This window comes from Drosophila eugracilis, unplaced genomic scaffold (assembly GCF_018153835.1).
Source record: "Drosophila eugracilis isolate 14026-0451.02 unplaced genomic scaffold, ASM1815383v1 contig_498, whole genome shotgun sequence".
Classification (NCBI taxonomy): Eukaryota; Metazoa; Arthropoda; class Insecta; order Diptera; family Drosophilidae; genus Drosophila; species Drosophila eugracilis.
The window spans coordinates 2175986-2202289 of record NW_024573369.1 but is presented as its reverse complement, the minus strand read 5'-3'; the positions used below and the strand labels follow the sequence as shown (position 1 = coordinate 2202289).

Sequence of the window (26304 nt, the reverse complement as noted above, 5' to 3'; positions counted from 1 at the left end):
AGTGGTCTAGTGGAAACATTCCGATTCCGTCAATGGGTATTTTTCTCGTAATATTTCAATCGTTTACGATGGTAAATGCCAACTTTTGCACAATGGTCATACTAAATACCATATTTTAAAATAATAAACGATACGACGCCGTCGAATTCCTGTGTAAAAACGTGAATAATTTGATAAAACGTAAAAGTGCGTATATACAAATAAACAGTTAATATTTGAAAAATCGGTAGCGTACACTTTAAGTACATATGTTCTACCGAGCTTGCTCTCAATTTCAAAGGCTATATGCTAAATAGAGAAGAATGTTTGGCGTGAATATAATATCGTGAAATACATTGGCATCTGTATGTTATCATTTTGCATGGATGAGCATGTCCATGGAAAGACCTGCGAATAACTGTAACTTAGAAGTAATCAAAAGCACACTTGGCGTTAATCCGAATCTAAATTCAAGTGAACAATACGATTTCGATCGCACCGAAAATGATGCGACGCACCCAATATTACGCAGCGATCGTCGTCGTCAGGGTGAACTGGTCCAATGTTTGACGTGCCGCATGCAATTCAAGAGTTTCTCCTTCAGCGACATTTGTGCTCACTACATTTTTACGCACGATAATCGGAACGAGTGCGGTTTAAATCAATTGTACAAGTGTTTGTATTGCAAGCGCGACGTCCATTATTTCCTACGTGAAAAAAAGTCCAATCCCGAAATATATCATTTTTGTTCGCCCAGAAAACAAAATTAAAGATATACCCACACACACAGATATAAAAATATATAAATATAAAAATGGCGAATGCGAGCAGTGAAAATGGGGAAGAGCTATTGGTTTACGATGGGAACTCTGACTCCGAGGAATCGGAGTATTCGGAAAACGAAGATATGCAAGATGGCGATAAGGAATCGCCTTTAGTTACACCGAATAGTAATACCGATTCGGGATATCCACTGGAATCCTCTCTGCAAGATCCGAAATCATCTGGAAAAAATGGTCAGAATAAGAGTAATAGTAGTAGCAGTATTGGGGCAGTACATCCGAATTACGGTTTTGGCAAACGTTGGTCCAAATCCGAAGATGTATTGCTAAAAAAATTGGTAGAAAAACATGGTGAGAACTGGGAGATCATTGGACCGCACTTCAAGGATCGAATGGAACAACAGGTTCAGCAGCGGTGGGCCAAGGTACTCAATCCCGAGCTTATTAAGGGTCCATGGACTAGGGACGAGGATGACAAGGTCATTAATCTGGTGCAAAGTTTTGGACCGAAGAAATGGACACTTATAGCTCGATACCTTAACGGACGCATTGGAAAACAGTGCCGCGAAAGATGGCACAATCACCTCAATCCGAATATTAAGAAAACAGCTTGGACCGAGGAGGAGGACAAGATAATCTACGAGGCACACATTCAATTGGGAAATCAATGGGCAAAGATTGCCAAACGTTTGCCCGGTCGCACTGATAACGCTATCAAAAACCATTGGAACTCAACAATGCGTCGTAAATATGATGCCGAACGCAGGTCGGTTAATGCATCTGGTGGCGATTTGAAGAGTTCGCGAACCCATCTTATAACGCTAATCAAATCCGGTGGCATTAGCAAGGGGCAGTATAACGTGCAACAAAAGCAAGTTTCCGCAGAAACTATCGAATGTAAGCCAATTATCAAATCCGAATATATTGATGATACGTCAGGCGGACTATCCGGGTCACAAGATTCTTCTGGAGACGTAAATCAAATCAGACCTCTAGCTACACTTAATATCCCCAATCATCTGAAAATTGCACTACCGCGCCAAACACCAAACATATTAAAGCGTCCGCGCAAACACATTCCCGAAACTCACCATCAGGCTGGTCCATCAAATGGCGTTTTCAACCAGGAAGAAGCCGCCAAACCCCGTCAACCGGGCTCGCCTGTTATTACGCCTATTAAATCTCTACCCTTCTCGCCGAGCCATTTTCTTAAGTCACCATGCCTGACTACCTTTGAAGATATGAATTTAAGAGCAAGCACACCAGTAACTAAGGTTTACAATCGCGTTGGTATGGAGATCAAGAAGGAAATGGATAATTCATCCATAGAAACTCCACATAAAAGTAAGTATTTCAACACACATATATTTAGTCAGTGCATCTTGAAAACCCACTAATATATTTTCTATTTCAGGTCAACTTGGTCCACGTACACCAACGCCCTTCAAAAAGGCATTAGCTGCTATTGGAAAGAAAAGGGATGGCCGACGATATGAACCATCTAGCCCGTCCAGTTTAGTGGAAGATCTTGCTGAAATCATCCATGAGGAACATCTTAGCAATTCACTAACTGCAAACAATTCCAAAATGATGGGTGCTGGCGATCAAAATACTTCAATCAGCACTGAAAATAATATTCAGTCGCCGCATTTAAAACGTGCCAGAAAATCACTACTTTCAACTTGGAGCTCCAATCATCTTTCGAATGGTAGCTCCGCTAAAAAGATGCAGCCTTTCGAAACTGAGACACCCAGCAAGTTTCTCACATCGCCATGTAACATTTTGAAGGACACGCTATGCAGTGAACAGGATCTACCATTCGACGAAGGGCGAAAGGAAAATCGACCATTCCATAATCGCAGAAGCTACAAGTACCGTGGTGGTTTGTCCAATGATCATGTTATTGATCCGAAATGGGCACGAGTGGCTTGTGGGAAGACCAAAGATCAATTATTTATGGAGGAGCAAGCATATGAGTGTCTTAAAAATTTTTCCTGTATTCCACGTTCCCTAAACTTTGAAAAGCAAAAATGTTTGGTAAACTCATTTGACCGTTTTGGCTCGCTATAATTTTCATGTTGCTATATGTATTAAAAAAATCAATTGAATATAATTTTTATGATAGTGTAGATATGGCTCCTTCAATTTGAACCCGATTATAATTATTATGAGCAACGCATTTCAAAATATGAGTTAAATTTCTACATTTATTGCACCATTGGTAACATACACTTTCAACTGTATCCCATTTTTTTCGTATATTTAATAAATAAATATGCCTAAAGTAATAAAACGCGTTTTAGCTAACAGACTGTTCGAATTGTCGAATTTTCAAATTTGGAGATGGTAAAGCTAACAAGTAGATATGTTATACCTTATTTACATTTTGCGTTGCCTTTTTTTAGAAAACATGAAAAGATCTGTGTGATTAAAATTCATAAACAATGAACAGAGCATATTCAAATATATTTCAATTGCTTGGTTGAGATTGGCTTGAAGGATCACTAACTAATATTTTATTAAGATATTTTGGCACAAGTTGTTCCGCGGAATAATGGTCGAAATTAAACGTTTCAAAGAATTGATCCCGGTGCTTGCGAAATACCTTCGGATTTCTGCAAAAGTTATAGAGCTTCTTAATCAGAGAATTGGATGTGTTGTACAGATTTTCCTTCGGATAGATTTCCGGATAAACTAATTTATTGGGGACAATAGGAAAACAGCCACAAAAAGTTGCTTCCAGCATGGATACCCCGAAAAACTCATGGTCCGCAGTTGAAATCACAATGTCTCCAGTCAACAGGGTCTGCACATAGTCCTCCCGTTTTAAATGCCCAAAATTTACCAATTTTTCCCCCAGTCTCTCCTGTATATTATTGAAGGCCTCTGGTATCTCCTGGTAGCTTTCGCCGCATATAGTCACCTTGAAGTTCACATTGCGCTCATTAAGCTCGTATAGCGCCTCAGTCAATAGCTTTGGATTCTTATCGTGTTCCCAGCGATGTGGCCATATGAGATGGAGGCCATCCTGATCCCGATCCAGATCAGCATTAATATCCTCCTTTACAACTAACCGCTTGTTGGGAAATCTATGAAACCTGACGGGGAAGTAAAGCACCTGGCATTTCTTCTCGATTTTCTCCCTAATCTGTTGTATTTTAAAGTCTGGTTGGATTTTTAAAAAGGGTTGCACATTATCCAGAAACGATGTGCAATTGAACTGCGAATTGAATATCACAATGTCTGCGGCTAGGCTAAAAATAGGAAAATATAAAAATTGCATCGAAAGGGAAATAACCGAGGGACTTACCAGGAAAGAATCTCATTAAAACCATACTGACAATCCCGTTGTTTTACCTCACGTACGGGATAGATCAGCTGGTTTTCGTGAAAGTATACTATTTTACGGCACGTTCCAAGATCCGGACGAATGCCAATCAGTTCGGCCAGGCTGAGAACGGAGCTGGTGAATAGTACCCGATATTCGTGATCGAGGGGGATCAGCTGTGAGAAGTGCAGAGCGGAGGTTCGTGCTCTCCAATGCCATTTCTTGGCGGGAAGGCTGAATATCTCATAATCTGTATGGCTGAGACCTGCGGAATATAGCTATAGTACAAGTAGTAATAGTATTTTACACCACCTACCCTCGATCACTGTGTCAATCAGCTGTTTGTGACTTCCCCCGTAAAATGGTTCAATAATCAAAATGTGTGGCTTGGTGGACGTCATGACTTCGAATACTTTAAATCAGTGTGACCACGAATAATACTATATTTCCAACACATTAATTTACTAATACATTTCGATTAATGATAATATAAGCAAAAAAATAACAAGACTTAAAACAGCTAAGGCCTTTTATACATTTTTCCGTTAATTCATTGATATAAATAAAGATTTTATTTATTTTTTCATCATCAGCTGTTTGGAGGCAGAACTTGCAAAACAAGAAAATACTGACAGAAGAAGCTCGCTCATAATTTGATATTTACATCGTTTGAAAGCTGGCCACACCGATTTTATAAAATAAATGAGTATGTATAAGTATTTACCATCGTGTCGTTATAGGAAAATTAAAAATTGTGTCATCTCGGGCAAAGATAAATGTTAAAAAGAAAAACCCAAGTGAAGCATAAGTATTTCATAAACAAGACGCTGCTTGTCTGCAGATTGCATCGTTTATCCAAGTAAAGTTCAACGCACAAAAAAAATTTATCGCGAAAGTACTTTTTTATATCCAACACCATCTACATACATATGTGTGTATATGTACAAAGACAATGATATGAATATAGGAAAAAATTTAAGATGTTAAATATATCATATAAGCAATCATAGATGTAATTTATATGAATCCCAATGTACGTATTCATAATCTATACTGTTTTACTTAATTTTAGTGTCTGGAGATTGGGCATATAAACATACACATATATATTAGTGCGCAGGTATATAAAGAAAACATTGAGAAAAAAATAACAGCCGAAATAATAGTTTCAAATATTGGAAAAACAATTGAATACAATCCAATTTGAAGTGTTTAAAGCAAGCAATGTAGTCGGATTACGATTATGTATGATTGTAATTGACTAAGAAAATAATCGAAAGTTACATCAAATCGTTCAAGAAAAAAATTACCAAAGTTGCATATAATCAAAAATGGCATTTGCCAATGATGGTAACAATTATATCCAATCAGAGAAATTGAATACACGGAAATATATTGTGCAGTTAAATCAGTGAAAAACTGAATTTGCTACAAAAACGGAAAACACCCTCTCGCCATGTCGGTAACATCTTCGATAGAAAAGCCAACAACTACTACAGTTCAACAACAACAACAACATCACCAGCAACAGCACCAACAACAGGAGAACACAACCATTGCAATTGTAGCTGGCCAACAGAAACGAAAGTCCCTGAATTCCAAGCGTTCTTATTCTTTATCATCAAGTGCATCGAGTTCTGCTTCCTTCGGGGCGATAAGGTCCGCGACATCGCCATTAGTCACCGAGAAAGAGAAAAATTCGGGTAAATTTTATCATGGGCAGCAAGCCTTTTTGTCATTCTTCTCGTATTCATACTCCACCGATACCATAGCAGGTGTACATCAGCGGCAGTCTTACGCATTGGTCCAGAAACCACCATCGTTGCGTTACCAGGGTAAGCCCCAGCATCATCATCATCAGCTATTGGCCAACTTCTCGCCAACGATGACCACCTCGGAGCCCTCATCCCCATTGGCCGTCGATGGATCCGGATCTGGTATCCACAGCCCATCGGAGGTAGCCAACACCCATTGTTGCACTAATGTCAAGGCCAGTATTGCTCCGTTGGCCACACAAAAAATGCACCGAACAATACCATCTGATAAAGTAAGTCTCGCTCTAATATAGTTAGTTTTATAACAAAATAAATGAAGTGTTTTGAACTCATTAGGTATATGTGTATATAAAAATAACCTTTTTAGCATGTTTATATCTTATTTGAAACTATTATTATTAAAAATGTAATAAAATCTTTCTCTTTTTAGATTAACCTACGCCTCATTCTTGTTAGTGGTAAAACAAAAGAATTTATTTTTAGCCCGTCAGATTCCGCAGGTGATATTGCACAAACAGTATTTGATAATTGGCCAGAAGGTGAGTAAATTGCAGTGGACAAAAATTCTACATTTCCATAATGAAATACTTCCAATAAGAATATGTAAACCTAATCAGATGACAGTCAATATTGATTCAATGTATTAATGATGTTCAATTCTTATTTGACTATTGATTTCCTTTCGTAGGTCAGAAGGCAAATAAATATTATTATTTATACAATGGCAAATATTGTTAATATTAATATGTCATACTATTCGTTTTAGATTGGACCCACGAAACTGTATCGAAAGCTGAAATCTTGCGCTTAATTTACCAAGGTCGTTTTCTTCACTGCAATGTAACTTTAGGCGCGTTGGGACTTCCATTAGGCAAAACGACTGTTATGCATTTAGTGCCACGTGATAACTTGCCAGAGCCCAATTCACAAGGTATATTACCGAAATATAATATATTTTTTCAAATATAAATGATAGAAAACGGTACTTGAGCTTGAAAAAATTAGTTTGTTTCTAATTTGATTTTTCTTGTTTTTAGATCAAAGACAAAATAGTAAAGGTGGTTCTGGACGATGCTGTTCCACAAATTGCTCTATTTTGTAACTAAATTATTATAAAATAGTATAATATTTAAACTAATTTGCATTAAACAAAAATAAATAAAAACAAATATTTGTATAAATTACATTTTTGTGCAGTCAAATATATATTTATTAAACTATAAAAATGTATGTCTGGAAGAACAAGGCGCTTTGTTTAAAATATTAATGTACATACAATATATATATTTTATATATATACCACACAGGAATTCATGAGCATCTGCAAGAAATGCATATACTCTGTATTAAAGTTGCTAGACTGCATATTTATAACATGTAATATACGAATACAATGCTAATTGCTTTTAGAAATCGGACTTGTTAACCTAATTAGAAAAACGAGTAATTACAACACTTATTTCAAATATGTCAAGAATATTGAAAAATCTAATTATGTGAAGAAAAAACTAAGTAACTTTCCCTTTGCGTTCAGCTTTTAAGTGTGCGTCTATAACAAAATAAAATCAGCAATTACTTGTCAGACCGATTCTTTAACACGATTAAAGAATATTCAATAATTTTTTTGTTCTGTATATATACATATTTAATTAGAGTTTAAGTGTTTTCTTCTGTTAAGTTTTAAAATATTATCTGTAAAGTCTAACTTAAAGTCAATGATAAATAAATAATCTAATATATCCTTAAGATTATTTTATATTGGGCATATTTTTTAGTTCGTTATATGATATTCCTGGACTTGTGTAGAAGATATTGCAGGTGCATAAAAATAAATGAATGACGTCAATGACTTTCCCGCAAACACGATCCAAATTTTAGTCAGAATTCGAAAGGAGAGTTAACTACGCTATATAAAACCAATAGTCTTAACTTATTTTGCGTTCTGCTTCGCATTCGTTGATTTGGTCAACGATTTTAGTGATACATGCGTGTTAAAATGTTTGACCTTTGTTGCCAACCTCTGCGTACCACGATAAACACCATGTTCTTTCACCAACTTAAAATTTTCAAACCTAAAATAAAACCGCATTCATTTGAATATTGATAACAATATTAATATTCAGAGCATCCCTACCGTTCCATGCCAACGTTCCATTTTTGTTCGCAAGTTTTCGACACACATTATTTGTATTATATGGTATATTTTGATAACATATTTCGATTTTTCATTGGTCACACTAGTGCAATTCTGAAAAGAAATATCCTATTTTATTTGGTGTAGCGTGAATATATTTCGAATAATCCGATCACAATGACTGCCTGGAGAGCTGCCGGAATTACGTAAGCATTATATAAATGAATGCCACTATATGTTGTGAAAGTTTTCTGTAACAACGAAAACTCATTCAGTGCCGGATTACATAACATACATGTTAATATAAATATTCTTGATTACAGCTACATTCAATATTCCAACATCGCTGCTCGTATCTTGCGCGAATCCTTGAAAACGGAGCTGCGTGTGGATGCCGCAAAACGCAATGCGAGTCATGTGAAATTCACTCCCTGGGCAAATGGCAAGCCAGCTCGTATGTATCCCCATCCAGTTGGACAGTGTGTTTAAACTTAGTGCCATGATTGACCTGCCAAATAGCAGGAATTATATAAAATAATTTATGTTATCTATGGATAATTTAGAATCAATGGCAAAACCATTTTAAATATCATTAAAAATTTTACCGCAGTTTTCCAGCGAACTCCTCCCAACCTAAAGCTCTTCCAAAAAAGGAAGATCTTCAGAAAATTATCGTTTTCAAGTATTTCAACGAAGACAATTGAATAATAAGTGCTAATCAATCAAGTTAAAAGGACTATATAGTCTAGTTCCAACTTCTTACTTCCCTTTTAAAAATTATATTGCCTATACGTAGGCGTAAATGATAGTATTTAAGTTTAAAATATTTCGACTTCAACATTTGTTTACATCTAGACATATTAGAGATTTGTATCATTTACATATAAAATACCCCAAGATTTGAGAAAATCACTCCTCTGATAAATTTAATTCCATTGCAATTTTTTATCTTAACTAAACATAAAGAGGACATCAGATTTATAGTCAAATTCAATTTATATTTCATGTTGCTTAATTTGTATGTATTTTTCAGATGAAAGGGCTTAAGTGTTCTGTTGACAATTTATTAATTTAAAACGTGGCGTAAGTGCCTGCATTTGCAAGGCTGAACCCAAAATATCCCAGTGTTTGCCTTAAACTCATGTGTCTAACTTTGTTTACAAAGCGTCTAACAACGTTTTCAATTTGATTTGCATGTAAATGCGATATGTTTCTACATTCCAAAATTCCTGCCCTAAAGTTCACAACCAAAAAACTATTAACTATACCTTGTAAAGTACAAATAACTTCTTTTGCAATTGCTGATTCTTGTTATCTGTTCTTCTCCACAGAGCGCCAAACCCAGTCGGAATCCTCCTAGATGCTTTCAGTGGCCCCTTTTTGAATGATTTGCAATAATTAACATCTGCAATGTTGTAGGATCATTAAAAACGAAAAAAAACTTTAAATAAATTTGATTTATTTAAACAAGTGCTTTAATTTTTCTTAAATGTGTCATTTTTATTGGGCGTTCCGTTGAGAGATCGCGACCGGTTAAACGGGTACTAGCTGATATTAAAAGATGGACTGTATAAAAAAAAGCAATTGGTCATGTTTAACCGAAACCATTCAATTTTTTTCTATAATTGTTTTAAACGCATATTAGTAAAAAAAAAAAATTTTTCTTAAACACTTGCTGACCAATTGAATTGTTACTTATATTTTGCGCTTTACATATTATATATAGACATTATTTATGTTAATTATTATCCTGTTAGATTATATTTTAATTTAAATATATATATTTTTAAGGTAGAGTATTTTGGATTATCCTTCAAAAATTATCGTTTTGCTACCACTAAGACCGATTAAGTTGCTATCAAGGTGCTATTTTAATTGCAGCATTTGTATGTTGTTGCTGATGATGTCGTACTGTTTTATTACTGTCTATGTCATCGGATGCGACCTTTCAATGGCTGGCGATATTGCAACTCCCATTTTAGATCATAAGTCCTTTAGTATGGTACTCTTAGCATTTTTCAATTTATCGAGACGTTTTAACAAATGATTGTTTGACGTTTCTGCTTCCTCCAATTTTTCCAACAGTTCCCGGTGCTAAAAGGTGTTTATAAATATAGAAAAAGAATCTGTTTTAAAATATTTGTAAATACTTGCCTCTCGTTGAAGCTTACGGCGCTCCACTTTTAATTCGGCTTCCGCCTTTTCGGCCGCTTCTGCAGTGCTCTTGTATCGGATTACTTGAGTCTCCGATCGGGCTAAGCTTGATTGTAAGTTGGCGATTTCCTGTTCCGCCTTTTGTAGCTTATATTTATGGTCTGAAATGATTTTGTTTGATTCCCCTGTCGGATAATATAAGAAATAAGACTCATAATATAATACAAGTATTTTGCAGTTGTATTGTGCCAAACTGCTATAATAATATAGAATTTATTATTTATTTGTTAAAAAACCGAGGTTATGGAATTTACAGAAAGGCGAAAAAATGCGGCCGATCAATAAAATCGGAAGTATATGATAATTACTTTTTCAATTTCGTAACGAAAAATGATAACATAAAAATATAAAATAAAAAAATATATATTCTTCTAAAAATATGTTCATTTTAAGAAGGAATCTGTTAATATTTGTGATGTTAAAGAGCAAGACACTTAAGAACACTGGGAAAACTTTGCATGCTGAAAGTGTAAAGTGTTGTCAATATGTATTTTAAGTAAACATACGTTGGGCCTCGTAATCATTCTCATCACCAAAGGAACCTTGCGAAAGACTGCGACGTCCTGTCATTCCATCACTTTTATACTCGTCAAGCTGTTCGTGAAGCTTTTGCACTTCAGTCAGAAGTCGCTGCTTTTCGTCACTAAACTTTTTAAGTCTTACATCTGAAATTAAATTAATTATTCCAAATTGAACTACATTTGCTTAATCCACGTTGACAATCACCTAAAGATCCCTGAACGGATGCTAGAACTTTTGCATTTTCAACACTAACTAGAGCTCGTTTGGCATCGCTGCCATCGGCATTTTCAACTGCCACAATTATAAGGCCCTGTTCAGCTATCAACGAATCGCGTTCGTTTAACTGTCCTTGTACTAGCTTAAGCTCGAGATTGGTGCGGTCCAAGTTCCTTTTAAGGGCATTACAGTCACGCATTTTCTCCTTAAATTCGCGCTGTAATTGCGCAAAGGATTCTTCCATAATTTCACATTTGTCCTTCAGGAGCTTTACTTCATAGGCCTGTGAGGCACGATCGTTATCCAACTGGGCATTTGTTATCATGGCTTTCCTAAACCGTTCTTCAACATCCTAAAAAGGAAAGGCATACTTGTTAAAAATATAGTCAAAAAAACTAGATGTCACCATATTACCTTAAGCTCATGCTTGAAGTCGCGAAAACTTCTACCTTCATCTTCCACAGAATCCTCACTACTACGCCGAGATGCTGAGGCACGGGTTACGTTTAAAAGTCCGCCGTAGACGAGGCGTGCGGGATGCGCTGAAAGGGTTTCGCTGCCCACTGCAGTGGAATTTTGCATGTCAAACACACGGTCAGCTGTTATTTCCTGCTCCTTTTGCTGCCGCTCCAGTTCCTTCATGCGAATCTCACGGGCTTCGGCACGCGCCTGCCGACGTGCAGCAAGTCGGGCTTCGGCCTTATGGTAATAATTTTATTCGAATTTTAATAAACTTGTTAAAGTATGTATTATTTTAACATTAAGGGGTTATATGGTTTTAAAATTTCCAAATAAAAAAAAATCCATTAAACAATATTAAAAAATACCTCTTTTGTAATTTGATCCAGGGCATTATCTTCGGCATTGATTCGCATGTTGTTCCGTCGACGACCTGTAGTGCTGATACTTTCCATTGAATCTGAGTTCAATTTACCTTAACTTTTTATATTTATCGTAAACGGACGTACGCTGGATGAAATATAAAAAATTAATTAATTTAGTTACAAATGGCATTATGGCCGTAGAAGTTTATCTTATTATTGAGTGGGATTTCAAGTCAACATGGGTTTTGACGATAACATTTTTCAATATTTTGTAAATAAGAACGCTTAAATAAATTGCTTTATAGTAAACAATTACCAGCATTGGTTTTAGAACTTCAAATAATAAAATAAAAAAATTTGTTTCTTACTTTTAAAATTGGAAACTCGTTAAAACATTTCCACATTAGTAAACATTTTGGAATGTCTTAATTGGTGATCATATCTATATGATATGATATTGCTTATCATCGGAACACAACTTGTTATCTAGTATAGCCGACTCACTTATATAAAATCGGCGTATAAATTCTTATTGGTACATAAACATACAAACATATGTAAAGTCTAAATGCGTATCAGTAAATGAAAATAAAATAATCTTTTTTGCAATGCTCTGCATAATGAGTTTTTTTTTTTGGTAACTTCTGCGATTCCTCGTTGTCACTTAGAAAAACAGAAATGCAATAATTATTTTATCTCTGTTTATAAATAGGCAGTTTCTGCTCACTAAAGTTCATCCCCGGAAAATACGTTTTAGGCACTATTTATATTTGTAAAAAAAAAAACCGTCTGTATTGCAGTTTCAATTTTAATGGGAGCGGTGTTACACACATCTGTTTTCCCTAACGTATACATATGTATCTTTCATAGAAAGTGTTTATTTTCGAAGCACTTTATGTTGTTCCCCGCATTCCGATTCAAATATTTACACACTAGGTGACATAAATCTATAAATTAATTAAACACACATACACATAAAAAGTTTTAAGAGACACCTTTAGCGAAAGAATAAAATCACAATTAATCACAATAGAGATGGGCAAAAAATCGATGAATCGATAAAAACAAAGGGAGTAGCTGTATATTATGCGCTTTTCGTGCAGTAATTTTCACTTTTAGCACTAAACCAAATAAAATTCGCATTTTTAAATAAAAAGTTGATACAATTTCAATGCTGAATTATTACCCTTCAAAAACTTTAATAGTTATCCCAAGAATTCAAACCTGGGAATACTGTGAAGCGCAGAAAGGCAGTGTAGTCGGAATGCTGTATTGAGAAATAATTGAACTGGATGACATCACCATCGCTTATCGATAGTCGATGTATGCACACTACATGCCATCCATGTGGCATCGTTGTGTTGTTGTTGTTATTAATCAGCAAAGCCACAAAAGTAGAAATTTGGAAACATGTCCGAGCTAAATATGGAGCTAAATAAACTCAGGGAACTGGTAAGGTCACCAACTTAATTTCCATTAATATGGAGACACAAGAACATTTTCTTTAAAGGAACTAAAGACGAAAGGTCTTGCCGCCAGAATACAAACTGCCAAAAATTGCAATACTGAGCCGCTCGACGTTGATCTAGTTCAGCTTCAGCTTGAAAACAAAAAGCTTAAGAATCGCTTATTTATCTTAAAGAAGGTGAGTTTTAAATCCTCAATAAGTAAAGTCACTTATTTATTATCTTATTTTTGTTCATAGTCCATTGCTGAAGAATCAAATCCCGGCGACATAAAGCTCAAAGATTCTTCTTCGATCACTGAGCATTTGGAAAGTGTATTTGGACAAGCAATTGCATCAGCCTTTCCGGAATTTAAAGATACTCAAGTTATCATAGCACCAGTTAATAGTTCGTCTGCCAAATTCGGTGACTATCAGTGTAACAATGCCATGGGATTATCCAAGAAACTTAAAGAAAAAGGCATTAATAAACCGCCACGTGATATAGCAACCGAGATAAAAAGGCATTGCCCACCGTCGCCAATAATAGAAAAGCTGGAAATAGCCGGAGCTGGTTTTGTGAATGTTTTTCTTAGCAAGTATGTAGTATTAGTTTACTAAAAACTTTACTTACCTTAATTAAATATTTCAATATTTGCAGAGATTTTGCAGCTTCAGCCTTAAGCAATCTGTTGCGTAATGGTGTTAAGCCGCCAGAAATACCGAAAAAGCGAGTCTTGGTCGATTTTTCATCGCCCAACATTGCTAAACAGATGCATGTGGGCCACTTGCGATCCACAATTATTGGCGAGTCGTTATGCCGCCTATTAGAGTTCCTTCAGCACGATGTGGTCCGCATAAATCATCTTGGAGACTGGGGAACACAATTTGGCATGTTGATTGCCCATTTGGAAGATCGTTTCCCCAATTACCTCAATGAAAGCCCACCCATTAGTGATTTACAATTGTTCTACAAAGAGTCTAAAAAGCGGTAAGATTTTTATATTGAGCAATCCCTTAAGCGAAAGAGTTAAATGGCTATACTATTTCTCCGCAGATTCGATGAAGATGAAGAATTCAAAAAGCGTGCCTACAGTCGAGTGGTTTCATTGCAGAAAGGCGTCCCAAACTCTCTAAAAGCCTGGGAACTAATATGCAATGTTTCTCGAAAGGAATTCCAAACGATATATGAACGTTTAGATATTAGCATTAAGGAACGTGGCGAATCATTTTATCAATCCCGTATGCTGTCTGTAGTCGAATTTTTGCGAGGAAAGGGATTGCTAGAAGAGGATGAAGGTCGTGAGATTATGTGGCCTGATGACACGAAGACTGGCATACCTTTAACAATTGTGAAATCAGATGGCGGTTTTACCTATGATACATCTGATATGGCAGCTATCCGTCACCGTGTACAAGAGGAACTCTGCGATTGGATTATCTATGTGGTTGACTCAGGACAAAGCACACATTTTAATACCATTTTCAAAGCTGCCGAACGATGTGCCATCTTAAATCCAAGTAGCCATCGCGTAGACCATGTTCAATTTGGCGTCGTTCTGGGCGAAGATGGAAAAAAATTTAAAACTCGATCGGGTGATACAGTTAAACTTGCCGATTTGCTCGACGAAGGAATGAAACGTTCACTGCAGCAATTAGAGAGTCGAGGACGCGACAAGGTTCTCACTCCTCAAGAGTTAAAGGATGCTCAAGAATCCTTGGCTTATGGATGTATTAAGTATTCAGATTTGTGTCATAACCGGATTAGCGACTATATATTTTCATTTGATAAGATGCTTGAGGATCGCGGCAATACTGCCGTTTACTTACTATACACATATACTCGTATTTGCTCTATTGCACGAAACTCTGGTGAAGACTTCTCTGATTTGCCTGCGATACTGAAGAAAGTCAAGATCGAATTAGCCCACGAAAAGGAGTGGAAACTGGCAAAAACTCTTTTGAAATTACACGACATACTCATAAAGTGTACTAAGGAACTCTTTCTGCACTTCTTGTGTGAATTCTGCTATGAGGTATGCACAGTTTTTACTGAATTTTATGACTCCTGTTATTGTATTGAAAAGAACAAACAAGGCGAAATCATTGAAGTTAACCACAGCCGAATTCTACTCTGCGAAGCAACTGCAGCTGTGCTGCGTCAATGCTTTTATATACTAGGTCTGAAACCAGTTTCAAAAATGTAAAATATCGACTCTGACATAAAATGTTCACGAATAAAATTTTGAAATTTTAATAGAAAATTTTTCATTTTCCGACTTAATTTTTTTATTTGAAATTAAATTTGGATCTGTAGTGCCAAAATTCATAATAATGACATTATATTTTTGCAGGTGGATTTCAATTGCATTCAATCTGATTATCCTCAGATTTATATTAAAAATCAAAAACATGGATACGCACTAAAGCTTTAAAAAAAATAATTTAGACAATTTTCGGATTTTAGAAATATAGTTTTTAAAATTTTGAAACAGATTTCAGACACTTGTCTCAATGAAATATATATTTTTTTTTGTGTTGTATAGGAATCGCTAAACAAAAATCTTAAAATAAAAATAAAAGTGCACAAAATGACGTTAGAATGTTTTCATTTTTCGTCTCAATTATATTTCTCTCTCTTTCTCTCTGGCGCGGCTCGGCTAAAAAGACCTGCAGATTGCCCAAAGGACTACATACATAAATTTCACTTGCTGTTAGGTTTTTATCGATATCGCACTCAGGTAAAAACAAGTACAATTATTAACTGATATTAATTTTAATGGAATAAAAAATGTAATTTAAGAATAATATGAACGAAATAGAAAAATAGAGATATAGCCGATAGTTAGTCCAAACTAAAAAAAAATAATACTGTTACTTAAAATATTAAATTATCGTATCACATCAATATAAAAGTTATTTTTGCCAAGCCAAATAATATTGAATACGTTTTCGATGTGTCGCATAAACATCATTAATATAAACAAACAAATGTCTAATATTTGATGTGCGTCAAGTAAGCGACAATAAATTAAAATTATTCATTTACTTTAACAAGTTTTTTTTAACTAATACCTAATTTCTTTTTAAATTACTATTAATTAATGGCTTAAATGTAAAATAGTGGAAGAGGTGAAAAATAGGGCTTACGTCCGATATAAACATCGATTTAAACCGCTGCTGTTATATCGATGTTTTTTCAATCAACTCAATTGCATATTCCTCTAATATATCGGCATTAATTGTATAACTTTCACACCTCTACCCTGTCTTTCAGTATTTAGTCAAACAAAATAAACTACATTTGTTAGAGCTTGATAAGAATTCAGTTTGTCTTCAGTGTGTGTGTCCGTCATCAAGCAACAAATCGACGTATTTTTTTTGAGTATGTTCGCACATAATAATTCATTATAAATTGCAGTAAACATACGGGTTTATAGTACTTTTAAGAAAACGAAGAAAGGAGTAAAAGTGTGTGTGTGTGTTTGCAATTGCAGTATGTACATTCAAATCATGTTTATTTAATGTAAAAGTATACGAATATTTTACCGTTTATCTAATTATGTTCTTGTTTATGTGGCATATTGCGGCACTGCAAGTGTATGTATGTGTGAGTGCGTGTGTGTGTACTCTTACAGAATGGAAAGCACCGCTACACAATTAGATATATACACATTTGTATACCGTTTTTTTAAATTTTCTGGCACTGTCCCATTGTTATCAAGTACTGAAAGTGACATTTTAATTTCGATTTTCGATTTTCATAGCATATAGTAAAAACGAGAGCAAAGACGTTTACATGTATTAGTCAGTGACTAATTGTTCAAAGCGCAACTCAACATGGCTGACTTTTCTGTGGTGAGCAGCGATTTTTGATGATAATGCTGCCTCTTTTCTTTTCAAACTCTCTCATTTTGATTCTTTTCTCACTCTCTCTGGCTCTCTCGCTCTCACCTTAAATAAAATAAAGTGCTGGTAATTTTCCCGTCGACACATCAAGTGCAAAAATACCGATACAAAGGATTAATCGTACGGAATTTATTTACTTTTTATATTATTTTGTCGAAAATTGTACAAATACATAATACGTGTTTTTTTTTGAGGGCGTTTACATCCATATGTACATATACGTTTTTATCTTTCATTTTTTTTCATCCGGTGACGCTGTCACTTTCTATCAACAATAAAATAACGCCCACAATTGGATTTTTCCTCATTCTTGCTGTATCAGTGCTATTCATTAATGCTTGTTATAACCATTCATTTCTTTGTTTTACGTGCAGCTAAAAAGTTCTAATGGAGAACCAATCTTAAACAAGGAAAACGACTTAAATCGAAAAAACAAATTTAAAATATAACACGAAACGAATCAAAAACTGTTAAAGAGTGTGCAATTAACAAGAAAACAAACAAAACCAACATTGTTTTGCAGAGATATATTTACATTGTAAAGGTCTGTCAATAACTAGACTTCACTGTGGTCAAGATGACGCAACCACTGCCCATCCGCTTTCAGGAGCATTTACAGGTGAGTAATATCTATTATCTGGGTCTTACCATCACTAGTAACTTCCATCTGGGAGTTGCAACCCTCCAATATGCTATGGTTATCTGATCAGAACGAGTTATCCATGCCGATGTACACCGATTTCACTTTACATGGTTCAATAAGCTTCCCGACATTTTCTTTCACGGTTTCTGGCTGTAAATTGTAAATGTAAGCAAGACACTTTATTGTCAAGTTACTAGACTATGAGGTACCCACTACCAAATTGTGTAGATAAATTGTTCAATAAAATTTCTTGCTAGAACCCGCATTGTATTTGTAGTACTTTACTAAGCATTTCCTTTCTTCAATTCAATTATCTAAAGCTCAAAACGATAAGGAATACTAAGTAATTAATAAAAAGAAAACATTGTGTTCAAAAAGTGTTAAGCAGCAGAATATTCCATTTGCATTTTGTGACCTTTACTGATTTTTATTTATTCTAAATTAATAAAATATTTTCGCTTTGTATTGATTATAGCTCACAAATGTTGGGATCAACGCAAATTCATTTTCATTCAGCACGCTCACGATGGAATCGGATAAGTTTATCTGCGTGCGAGAGAAGGTTAATGATACCGCCCAAGTGGTCATCATTGACATGAACGATGCAACCAATCCCACTCGGCGTCCCATCTCAGCGGACTCTGCTATCATGAATCCAGCTAGCAAGGTCATTGCGCTCAAAGGTAACTCAAAATGATGGTCCAGCCGATCAAAATCTGGGATACAAAACAGATTTTTTCCAGAAAATAATTTTTCAATACATGTAGAAGAATCCAATTAATTTGTTCTTAAAGATATGGAAACAATAAGGAAATCAACTACCCAAGATAAGAATCCATTTCAAGTTACAATCGGTTTAAACTTTGAAGTCCGAGTTTGTTCGTTTCCGGTTAATGTCTGATTTTGGTCGGCTGGGATATGAAATTGAACAATGTTTAAATGACATAAATATTTCTTTTAGCGCAAAAGACGTTGCAGATCTTTAACATTGAAATGAAATCGAAAATGAAGGCCCATACTATGAACGAGGATGTTGTGTTTTGGAAGTGGATATCCCTCAATACGCTAGCTCTTGTTACAGAAACGAGTGTGTTCCATTGGTCCATGGAGGGTGATTCGATGCCGCAGAAGATGTTTGACCGGCATTCATCTTTGAATGGATGTCAAATTATCAACTATCGCTGCAATGCCTCCCAGCAGTGGCTTCTACTTGTTGGCATTTCGGCTCTACCGAGTCGTGTTGCCGGAGCCATGCAGTTGTATTCGGTAGAACGTAAGGTTTCCCAGGCCATCGAGGGCCACGCAGCCAGCTTTGCCACATTCAAAATCGATGCCAACAAGGAGCCAACAACGCTGTTCTGCTTTGCAGTGCGTACTGCCACTGGTGGCAAGCTTCATATCATCGAAGTCGGAGCTCCGCCAAATGGCAATCAGCCGTTTGCCAAGAAGGCTGTGGATGTGTTCTTTCCGCCGGAAGCACAAAATGATTTCCCTGTGGCAATGCAAGTGTCTGCCAAGTACGATACCATCTATTTGATAACCAAATATGGATACATTCATCTTTATGACATGGAGACGGCCACGTGCATATACATGAATCGTATATCGGCCGATACGATCTTTGTTACCGCACCGCATGAAGCAAGTGGCGGCATCATTGGCGTCAATCGCAAGGGACAGGTCCTGTCGGTGACTGTGGACGAGGAGCAGATCATCCCGTATATCAATACTGTTCTGCAAAATCCTGATTTGGCCCTTCGCATGGCTGTGCGCAACAATCTAGCCGGTGCTGAGGATCTTTTTGTGCGAAAGTTCAATAAGCTCTTTACAGCTGGCCAATATGCTGAGGCAGCTAAAGTTGCTGCATTGGCACCAAAGGCAATTCTGCGGACACCACAGACCATTCAACGATTCCAACAGGTCCAGACGCCAGCAGGTTCCACGACTCCACCATTGCTCCAATACTTTGGCATTCTTCTCGACCAGGGAAAATTGAATAAGTTCGAATCTCTGGAGTTGTGTCGACCAGTCTTATTGCAAGGCAAGAAGCAATTGTGCGAAAAGTGGCTAAAGGAGGAGAAATTGGAGTGCAGCGAAGAGTTGGGAGATTTGGTTAAAGCTTCGGATCTTACACTTGCTCTCTCGATTTACTTACGCGCAAATGTTCCCAACAAGGTCATCCAATGCTTTGCTGAGACCGGACAGTTCCAGAAAATTGTCCTTTATGCTAAGAAGGTCAACTATACGCCTGATTATGTTTTCTTGCTGCGCTCTGTAATGCGAAGCAATCCAGAGCAGGGAGCTGGTTTCGCCTCAATGTTGGTGGCCGAGGAAGAGCCACTGGCTGATATCAACCAGATTGTGGACATCTTTATGGAACACTCCATGGTGCAGCAGTGCACGGCGTTCTTGCTGGACGCCCTTAAGCATAACCGACCGGCAGAAGGTGCTCTTCAGACGCGCCTGCTGGAAATGAATCTTATGTCTGCTCCCCAGGTTGCCGATGCCATCTTGGGCAACGCCATGTTCACCCACTACGATCGAGCCCACATTGCCCAGCTGTGCGAAAAAGCAGGACTACTCCAGCGGGCTCTGGAACACTATACGGATTTGTATGATATTAAGCGAGCTGTTGTGCACACACACATGCTGAATGCCGAATGGCTGGTCAGTTTCTTTGGTACTCTGTCGGTTGAGGACTCTCTTGAATGTCTAAAGGCAATGCTAACGGCGAACTTACGTCAAAATCTGCAAATCTGTGTGCAGATTGCCACCAAATACCATGAGCAGTTAACGAACAAGGCACTCATTGATCTTTTCGAAGGATTCAAGAGCTATGACGGCCTGTTCTATTTCCTGAGCAGCATTGTCAACTTCTCACAAGATCCCGAAGTACACTTCAAATACATTCAGGCTGCCTGCAAGACTAACCAGATCAAGGAGGTTGAACGTATTTGCCGCGAATCAAACTGCTACAATCCCGAACGTGTAAAGAACTTCTTAAAGGAAGCCAAGCTAACAGATCAGCTACCGTTGATTATCGTTTGTGATCGCTTCGATTTCGTTCACGATTTGGTGCTTTACCTATATCGTAATAATCTTCAGAAGTACATCGAGATATATGTGCAGAAAGTCAATCCGTCCCGCTTGCCGGTCGTTGTGGGTGGCCTGCTTGATGTTGATTGCAGTGAGGATATAATCAAAAATCTAATTCTTGTTGTCAAAGGACAATTCTCAACGGACGAGCTGGTCGAGGAGGTTGAAAAGCGCAACCGTCTTAAGCTACTCCTTCCATGGCTGGAGTCCCGAGTTCACGAGGGCTGTGTTGAGCCAGCCACCCACAATGCCTTGGCCAAGATCTACATTGATTCAAACAACAACCCCGAGAGATATCTTAAGGAGAATCAGTACTACGATAGCCGTGTCGTTGGTCGCTATTGCGAAAAGCGGGATCCTCATTTGGCGTGTGTTGCTTACGAGCGTGGATTGTGCGATCGTGAGCTTATCGCCGTTTGTAACGAGAATTCACTATTTAAAAGTGAAGCACGCTATTTGGTTGGACGTCGCGATGCGGAGCTCTGGGCAGAAGTGCTTTCTGAGAGCAATCCCTATAAGCGCCAGTTGATCGATCAGGTCGTGCAGACGGCTTTATCCGAAACCCAGGATCCGGATGACATATCGGTTACCGTTAAGGCTTTCATGACCGCTGATTTGCCAAATGAGTTGATTGAACTTTTGGAGAAGATTATTTTGGATTCGTCTGTCTTTAGCGATCATCGCAATCTCCAGAACTTGCTTATTCTCACAGCCATCAAGGCTGATCGTACCCGTGTCATGGATTATATCAACAGGCTGGATAATTACGATGCTCCCGATATCGCAAACATTGCGATCAGTAATCAGTTGTACGAGGAAGCCTTTGCCATCTTCAAGAAATTCGACGTGAATACATCGGCTATCCAAGTTCTTATTGATCAGGTGAACAACCTGGAGAGGGCTAACGAGTTTGCCGAACGCTGCAATGAGCCGGCCGTGTGGTCGCAGTTGGCCAAGGCACAACTGCAGCAGGGTCTAGTTAAGGAGGCTATTGATTCGTACATCAAGGCCGATGATCCGAGTGCCTATGTCGATGTGGTTGATGTGGCCAGTAAAGTGGAGTCGTGGGATGACCTCGTTCGCTATTTGCAAATGGCACGTAAGAAGGCACGTGAATCTTACATCGAGAGCGAATTGATCTATGCCTATGCTCGCACTGGCCGTCTAGCGGATCTGGAAGAGTTTATTTCGGGTCCCAATCATGCTGATATCCAGAAAATTGGTAATCGTTGCTTCAGCGACGGTATGTACGATGCCGCGAAGCTCCTTTACAACAACGTCAGCAACTTTGCCCGTTTGGCCATTACCTTGGTGTATCTGAAGGAGTTCCAAGGAGCTGTCGACTCGGCGCGGAAAGCCAACTCAACGCGCACGTGGAAGGAGGTGTGCTTTGCCTGCGTAGATGCCGAAGAGTTCAGGCTAGCTCAGATGTGTGGCCTGCATATTGTGGTCCATGCCGATGAATTGGAGGATCTTATTAATTATTATCAAAACCGGGGATATTTCGATGAATTGATTGCGTTACTGGAGTCAGCTCTTGGGCTAGAACGTGCTCACATGGGAATGTTCACCGAGCTAGCTATACTTTATTCAAAATTCAAACCTTCCAAAATGCGAGAACACCTGGAATTGTTTTGGTCTCGCGTTAACATTCCAAAGGTTCTGCGTGCTGCTGAATCGGCTCATTTGTGGTCAGAACTGGTGTTCCTTTATGACAAGTACGAGGAATACGATAATGCTGTTTTGGCCATGATGGCACACCCCACGGAAGCGTGGCGTGAGGGGCACTTTAAGGATATTATTACTAAGGTGGCCAACATTGAGCTGTACTACAAGGCCATCGAATTCTATTTGGACTTTAAGCCATTGCTGTTGAACGATATGCTCCTTGTGCTGGCACCCAGAATGGATCATACGCGTGCTGTTAGTTACTTCTCCAAAACCGGGTATTTGCCGCTTGTTAAGCCTTATCTGCGTTCAGTCCAATCTCTCAATAACAAGGCTATCAACGAAGCCCTAAACGGACTCTTAATAGACGAGGAGGATTATCAGGGTCTGCGCAACTCGATCGATGGTTTTGATAACTTTGACAACATTGCGCTGGCTCAGAAACTCGAAAAACATGAACTAACTGAATTCCGTAGAATTGCTGCTTACTTATACAAGGGTGAGTGAAACAATTTGTAAATAGCTTAATAAATCATCTAACAATTGATTTGATTTATTCCAGGCAACAACCGCTGGAAACAGAGCGTTGAACTCTGCAAAAAGGACAAACTCTACAAGGATGCTATGGAGTATGCCGCCGAGTCTTGCAAGCAAGATATAGCTGAAGAATTGTTGGGTTGGTTCCTAGAACGTGATGCTTACGATTGTTTTGCGGCATGTCTATATCAGGTTGGGCAAAAATTCAATTAATATATGCTAATTAGACTAATAATAAAAACTTGTACTAATTATACCTTAATCAATTTCAGTGCTACGACTTGCTGCGCCCTGATGTTATTTTGGAGTTGGCTTGGAAACATAAAATCGTTGACTTTGCCATGCCCTATTTAATCCAAGTAATTACATTTAATAGTATAACTTTTGGTGCCGTAATTAATTTGTAATCTTTTAAGGTATTGCGCGAATACACAATAAAAGTTGACAAACTGGAACTAAATGAAGCTCAGCGCGAGAAGGAGGACGATTCAACTGAACATAAAAATATTATACAAATGGAGCCACAACTGATGATCACTGCTGGTCCAGCAATGGGAATTCCACCACAATATGCACAGAATTATCCACCCGGCGCACCAACAGTAACGGCGGCACCAGGACGTAACATGGGTTATCCCTACTTGTAGGAATCAAAATCGTTAAATCCATCAAAACAACTTTAAAAACAAATGTATCAGCATTAAAGGAATACCAATAAAATAAGAAAAATAATCTATTAAATAATTGCATGTGCGCCAAAAATTACCAAAACAAAAGAAGAACAACAGTAAATATAATTCCAAACATCATTAAATTAATGCAATGCAATTAACAATCCAACTTTTGGTTTGTTTTGTAGACAGTTAAAAAATGATTATATGTTTTGATAATTACAGCACTCTTTATTCAAATATAACAGAATATATTACTTTTTATCATAATTAACTATGTTATTGTCAGTCGGTTAAAGTATTAAGGGTATTGCAAGTTTGGTTTTTCTTTATTAGCAATTTTATTTAAAAACCAAAATCTTTTTTAACAGTCAAATCATTATAAAAGAGCCAAAATTGTTTTCAATACAAAGGGATGAGCATTTGCTGAAGATACTCCATCTAGAAAATATATTAACATCTCCAAAGTTTTTCTGTCCATTTTAAAAATTATTTTTCTTTGAATGATACGAAAAGATAACTGGTGGAATTTCTTTTGGTCACAGTTCTAAATATTTTCAAATCAGAAACATTCTTTCTGATAGCCATTTCCATTTTTGAATTCTTTCGTTTTGTTTTTAAACTATATGGAGGATGTGAACATACAATTCTCATTCACATAAACAATTGCAATGCTGCAAAGAATATTTCAAACAATCAGAAAAATGGCTGAGTTGTTTTGCATCGCTTAAAAAGCAGATCTTTTCTGCAGCTTAACTAAGTGTCTTGTCTCCCAGCATGTACTGATTCATCGTTTACAGCGGACAAAAATATCCTCAATCGACATTTGAATGGATCCAACTCTTCATGTTTTTGAATTTCGGAACGTCGGTCATCTACCAAAACATGGAATCAAATAAGGCAAGTTATCTTCACACCATTTATAAATAGTTTCCTGAAAGCAAAATGATTCATCGCCAAAAAATTTTGGGTTTTTCCTTGCGGCGATTAAAACTCCTGACAACATTATTATTTATAATACCATTTGATACCTCTTCCTGATATTGGGGTGATTCATAGTTGCCAATAGCTGAAGTATCATCTTTTATCATGAAGCATAGAAATTTAAGAATCAAATCCAAGGCAAAATTATTAAAACGGACTATATCTGCGATCAAATTATTTTAACTAATGCGGCTGCTACAATTTGGAAATCAAAGACTTTCGTTTAAATTTAAATTTATTATATTTACTCTCCACCTATATTTTGCCAACCATATTCATTAGTGATCTTTAATAATAATATTTTTTAAGTCTATACCTTTAAAATATTTTTGTAGCTGGTTTTCGTTTTTAGCTCTCGAAATAAAATTCAACTGTCAGTGTTGTTGTGGAACTTTTTAGTATGCAATCATATTATTCTTTTCACATTAACTTATCTTACCTACGAACAAAAAATGCGTATTTGTTGTAGTCGTATATACTTTAGAGCATAAATATGTTATATTATTTGGTAAATATATATGCATAATTGTATTATTATTATTATTTAGATAATTAATTAGGCTGTTTTACATTCAGAATACATTTTGTTGTTGTTGCTGTTGTTTCTATCATTATTGTTTTAGATCGGAAAATAAATCTGTATGTTATTGTTGTTCTGCATTTATGTATAATTTCTTACAAATTGGACATTTTATATGTGTTCGAGCTTTGTCTTCGGTGGATGCAGAAATGGCTAATTACATACCAGTTTTATTTCGTTTATAATATATGGGCATTTCATTTTTAATACTAATGAATTTAAATCAGTAATTAATAATTTAATTAACGGTGGATCATTCGACACATGCTTAATTCAATTACTTACATATCCATTTCTTTTGCCACTAAAATACGAATGGATAGTCAAAAACCATCGTTTAACACACAACATCTCTCGCTTTCGTCTCGATTGGTTAACCCTTCTCTCTCATCGACTTCTACATTCTTCTTGCTAGGTTTTCAATTAACAAGTTTTTTTCTTTTTAGCAATATATTTTTTGTTCTTAAGTTCTCGAAGTTACCTTATCTAGCTCCATATCAGTTTTTCACTTTTTCACTCCAGCCAGCTAACTAAACTGTCTTTCCTTTCTTTCCAATCTTTACCACTGCACTCTGCACAAACTTGCTAAATTATAGATTAAGCTTGAAGGCTTAAATAAAATAGAATTAAAATATTATTTCTATACAATTTGTAGCTTTATGCAAAAAAGCTTTTATATATAAAAAAAATGTCTTAATCCTAATTGCACATAATCGTGCAGCATATCTAAATGGTAATTCGGAAAACTATATTGTATCTGTTTCTTTCGCGGCGTTGTTTGTTTCAAACAAATATTAGTCAATATAAACTCTTACTTTCCTAAATTTTTTCTTTTTTTTAAAATCAGCGCTCGACGACTCCTTTTCATTTTTTTCTTTTTGTTTCTGTTTTGTTTTTTTTTTTTTTAGGATTTTGTAAAGTTCTCATAAAAAAAATTATACACAAAAAATATGTTTTAAGTAACTTTGAGATCATTTAAATGTATTTTTTTTATGTTT

The 26304-nt window shown here is 36.6% G+C and overlaps 8 protein-coding genes across 16 annotated transcripts; 6 read left to right on the top strand and 2 right to left on the bottom strand.

The window, feature by feature from the left end:
- The first annotated feature begins 96 nt into the window (after window positions 1–96).
- On the top strand, window positions 97–749 carry LOC121530317. Its single transcript, XM_041819232.1, has one exon. The coding sequence runs from the start codon at window positions 366–368 to the stop codon at window positions 747–749; it is 384 nt and encodes a 127-aa protein (XP_041675166.1). The 5' UTR covers window positions 97–365.
- Window positions 750–793: 44 nt separating this feature from the next.
- LOC108115196 (myb protein) lies at window positions 794–3049 on the top strand. Its single transcript, XM_017226517.1, has 2 exons — window positions 794–2105; window positions 2176–3049. The coding sequence occupies exons 1-2, from the start codon at window positions 794–796 to the stop codon at window positions 2829–2831; spliced, it is 1968 nt and encodes a 655-aa protein (XP_017082006.1). The 3' UTR covers window positions 2832–3049.
- A 159-nt stretch (window positions 3050–3208) lies between these two features.
- On the bottom strand, window positions 3209–4686 carry LOC108115197 (glycosyltransferase-like domain-containing protein 1-like). Its single transcript, XM_017226518.2, has 3 exons — window positions 4406–4686; window positions 4072–4354; window positions 3209–4015 (listed from the first exon to the last, which is right to left on the bottom strand). Exons 1-3 carry the CDS (start codon window positions 4488–4490, stop codon window positions 3232–3234), a joined length of 1152 nt encoding a protein of 383 aa, XP_017082007.1. The 5' UTR covers window positions 4491–4686; the 3' UTR covers window positions 3209–3231.
- Window positions 4687–4766: 80 nt separating this feature from the next.
- On the top strand, window positions 4767–7033 carry LOC108115200. 4 transcript variants are annotated; one of them, XM_017226526.1, is made up of 6 exons: window positions 4802–4948; window positions 5162–5792; window positions 5865–6136; window positions 6295–6403; window positions 6631–6795; window positions 6902–7033. In XM_017226526.1, the coding sequence occupies exons 2-6, from the start codon at window positions 5546–5548 to the stop codon at window positions 6964–6966; spliced, it is 858 nt and encodes a 285-aa protein (XP_017082015.1). In that variant the 5' UTR covers window positions 4802–4948; window positions 5162–5545; the 3' UTR covers window positions 6967–7033. The 4 variants fall into 4 exon arrangements, with proteins under 4 accessions (XP_041675165.1, XP_017082015.1, XP_017082013.1 ...); XM_017226524.1 differs by having other exon boundaries at window positions 5862–6136; XM_041819231.1 differs by lacking the exon at window positions 4802–4948 and adding an exon at window positions 4767–4795 and having other exon boundaries at window positions 5162–6136.
- A 1037-nt stretch (window positions 7034–8070) lies between these two features.
- Window positions 8071–9468, top strand: LOC108115220 (protein stunted). Of its 2 annotated transcripts, XM_017226576.1 has the most exons (4): window positions 8071–8204; window positions 8322–8452; window positions 9032–9081; window positions 9330–9468. In XM_017226576.1, exons 1-3 carry the CDS (start codon window positions 8176–8178, stop codon window positions 9043–9045), a joined length of 174 nt encoding a protein of 57 aa, XP_017082065.1. In that variant the 5' UTR covers window positions 8071–8175; the 3' UTR covers window positions 9046–9081; window positions 9330–9468. The 2 variants fall into 2 exon arrangements, with proteins under 2 accessions (XP_017082065.1, XP_017082064.1); XM_017226575.2 differs by lacking the exon at window positions 9032–9081.
- On the bottom strand, window positions 9451–12818 carry LOC108115219 (leucine-rich repeat flightless-interacting protein 2). Of its 2 annotated transcripts, none has more exons than XM_017226573.2 (7): window positions 12747–12818; window positions 11778–11919; window positions 11365–11649; window positions 10939–11302; window positions 10719–10877; window positions 10153–10337; window positions 9451–10092 (listed from the first exon to the last, which is right to left on the bottom strand). In XM_017226573.2, the coding sequence occupies exons 2-7, from the start codon at window positions 11862–11864 to the stop codon at window positions 9982–9984; spliced, it is 1191 nt and encodes a 396-aa protein (XP_017082062.1). In that variant the 5' UTR covers window positions 11865–11919; window positions 12747–12818; the 3' UTR covers window positions 9451–9981. The 2 variants fall into 2 exon arrangements, with proteins under 2 accessions (XP_017082062.1, XP_017082063.1); XM_017226574.2 differs by lacking the exon at window positions 12747–12818 and adding an exon at window positions 12143–12631.
- A 282-nt stretch (window positions 12819–13100) lies between these two features.
- LOC108115224 (probable arginine--tRNA ligase, cytoplasmic) lies at window positions 13101–15482 on the top strand. Its single transcript, XM_017226579.2, has 5 exons — window positions 13101–13226; window positions 13285–13419; window positions 13480–13817; window positions 13880–14209; window positions 14276–15482. The coding sequence occupies exons 1-5, from the start codon at window positions 13185–13187 to the stop codon at window positions 15423–15425; spliced, it is 1995 nt and encodes a 664-aa protein (XP_017082068.2). The 5' UTR covers window positions 13101–13184; the 3' UTR covers window positions 15426–15482.
- A 981-nt stretch (window positions 15483–16463) lies between these two features.
- On the top strand, window positions 16464–24012 carry LOC108115204 (clathrin heavy chain). 4 transcript variants are annotated; one of them, XM_017226534.1, is made up of 7 exons: window positions 16464–16603; window positions 17651–17746; window positions 18246–18453; window positions 18732–23033; window positions 23097–23263; window positions 23344–23430; window positions 23488–24012. In XM_017226534.1, exons 2-7 carry the CDS (start codon window positions 17705–17707, stop codon window positions 23716–23718), a joined length of 5037 nt encoding a protein of 1678 aa, XP_017082023.1. In that variant the 5' UTR covers window positions 16464–16603; window positions 17651–17704; the 3' UTR covers window positions 23719–24012. The 4 variants fall into 4 exon arrangements, with proteins under 4 accessions (XP_017082023.1, XP_017082020.1, XP_017082022.1 ...); XM_017226531.1 differs by having other exon boundaries at window positions 17502–17746; XM_017226533.1 differs by lacking the exon at window positions 16464–16603 and adding an exon at window positions 16633–16714 and having other exon boundaries at window positions 17502–17746.
- Window positions 24013–26304: the final 2292 nt, after the last annotated feature.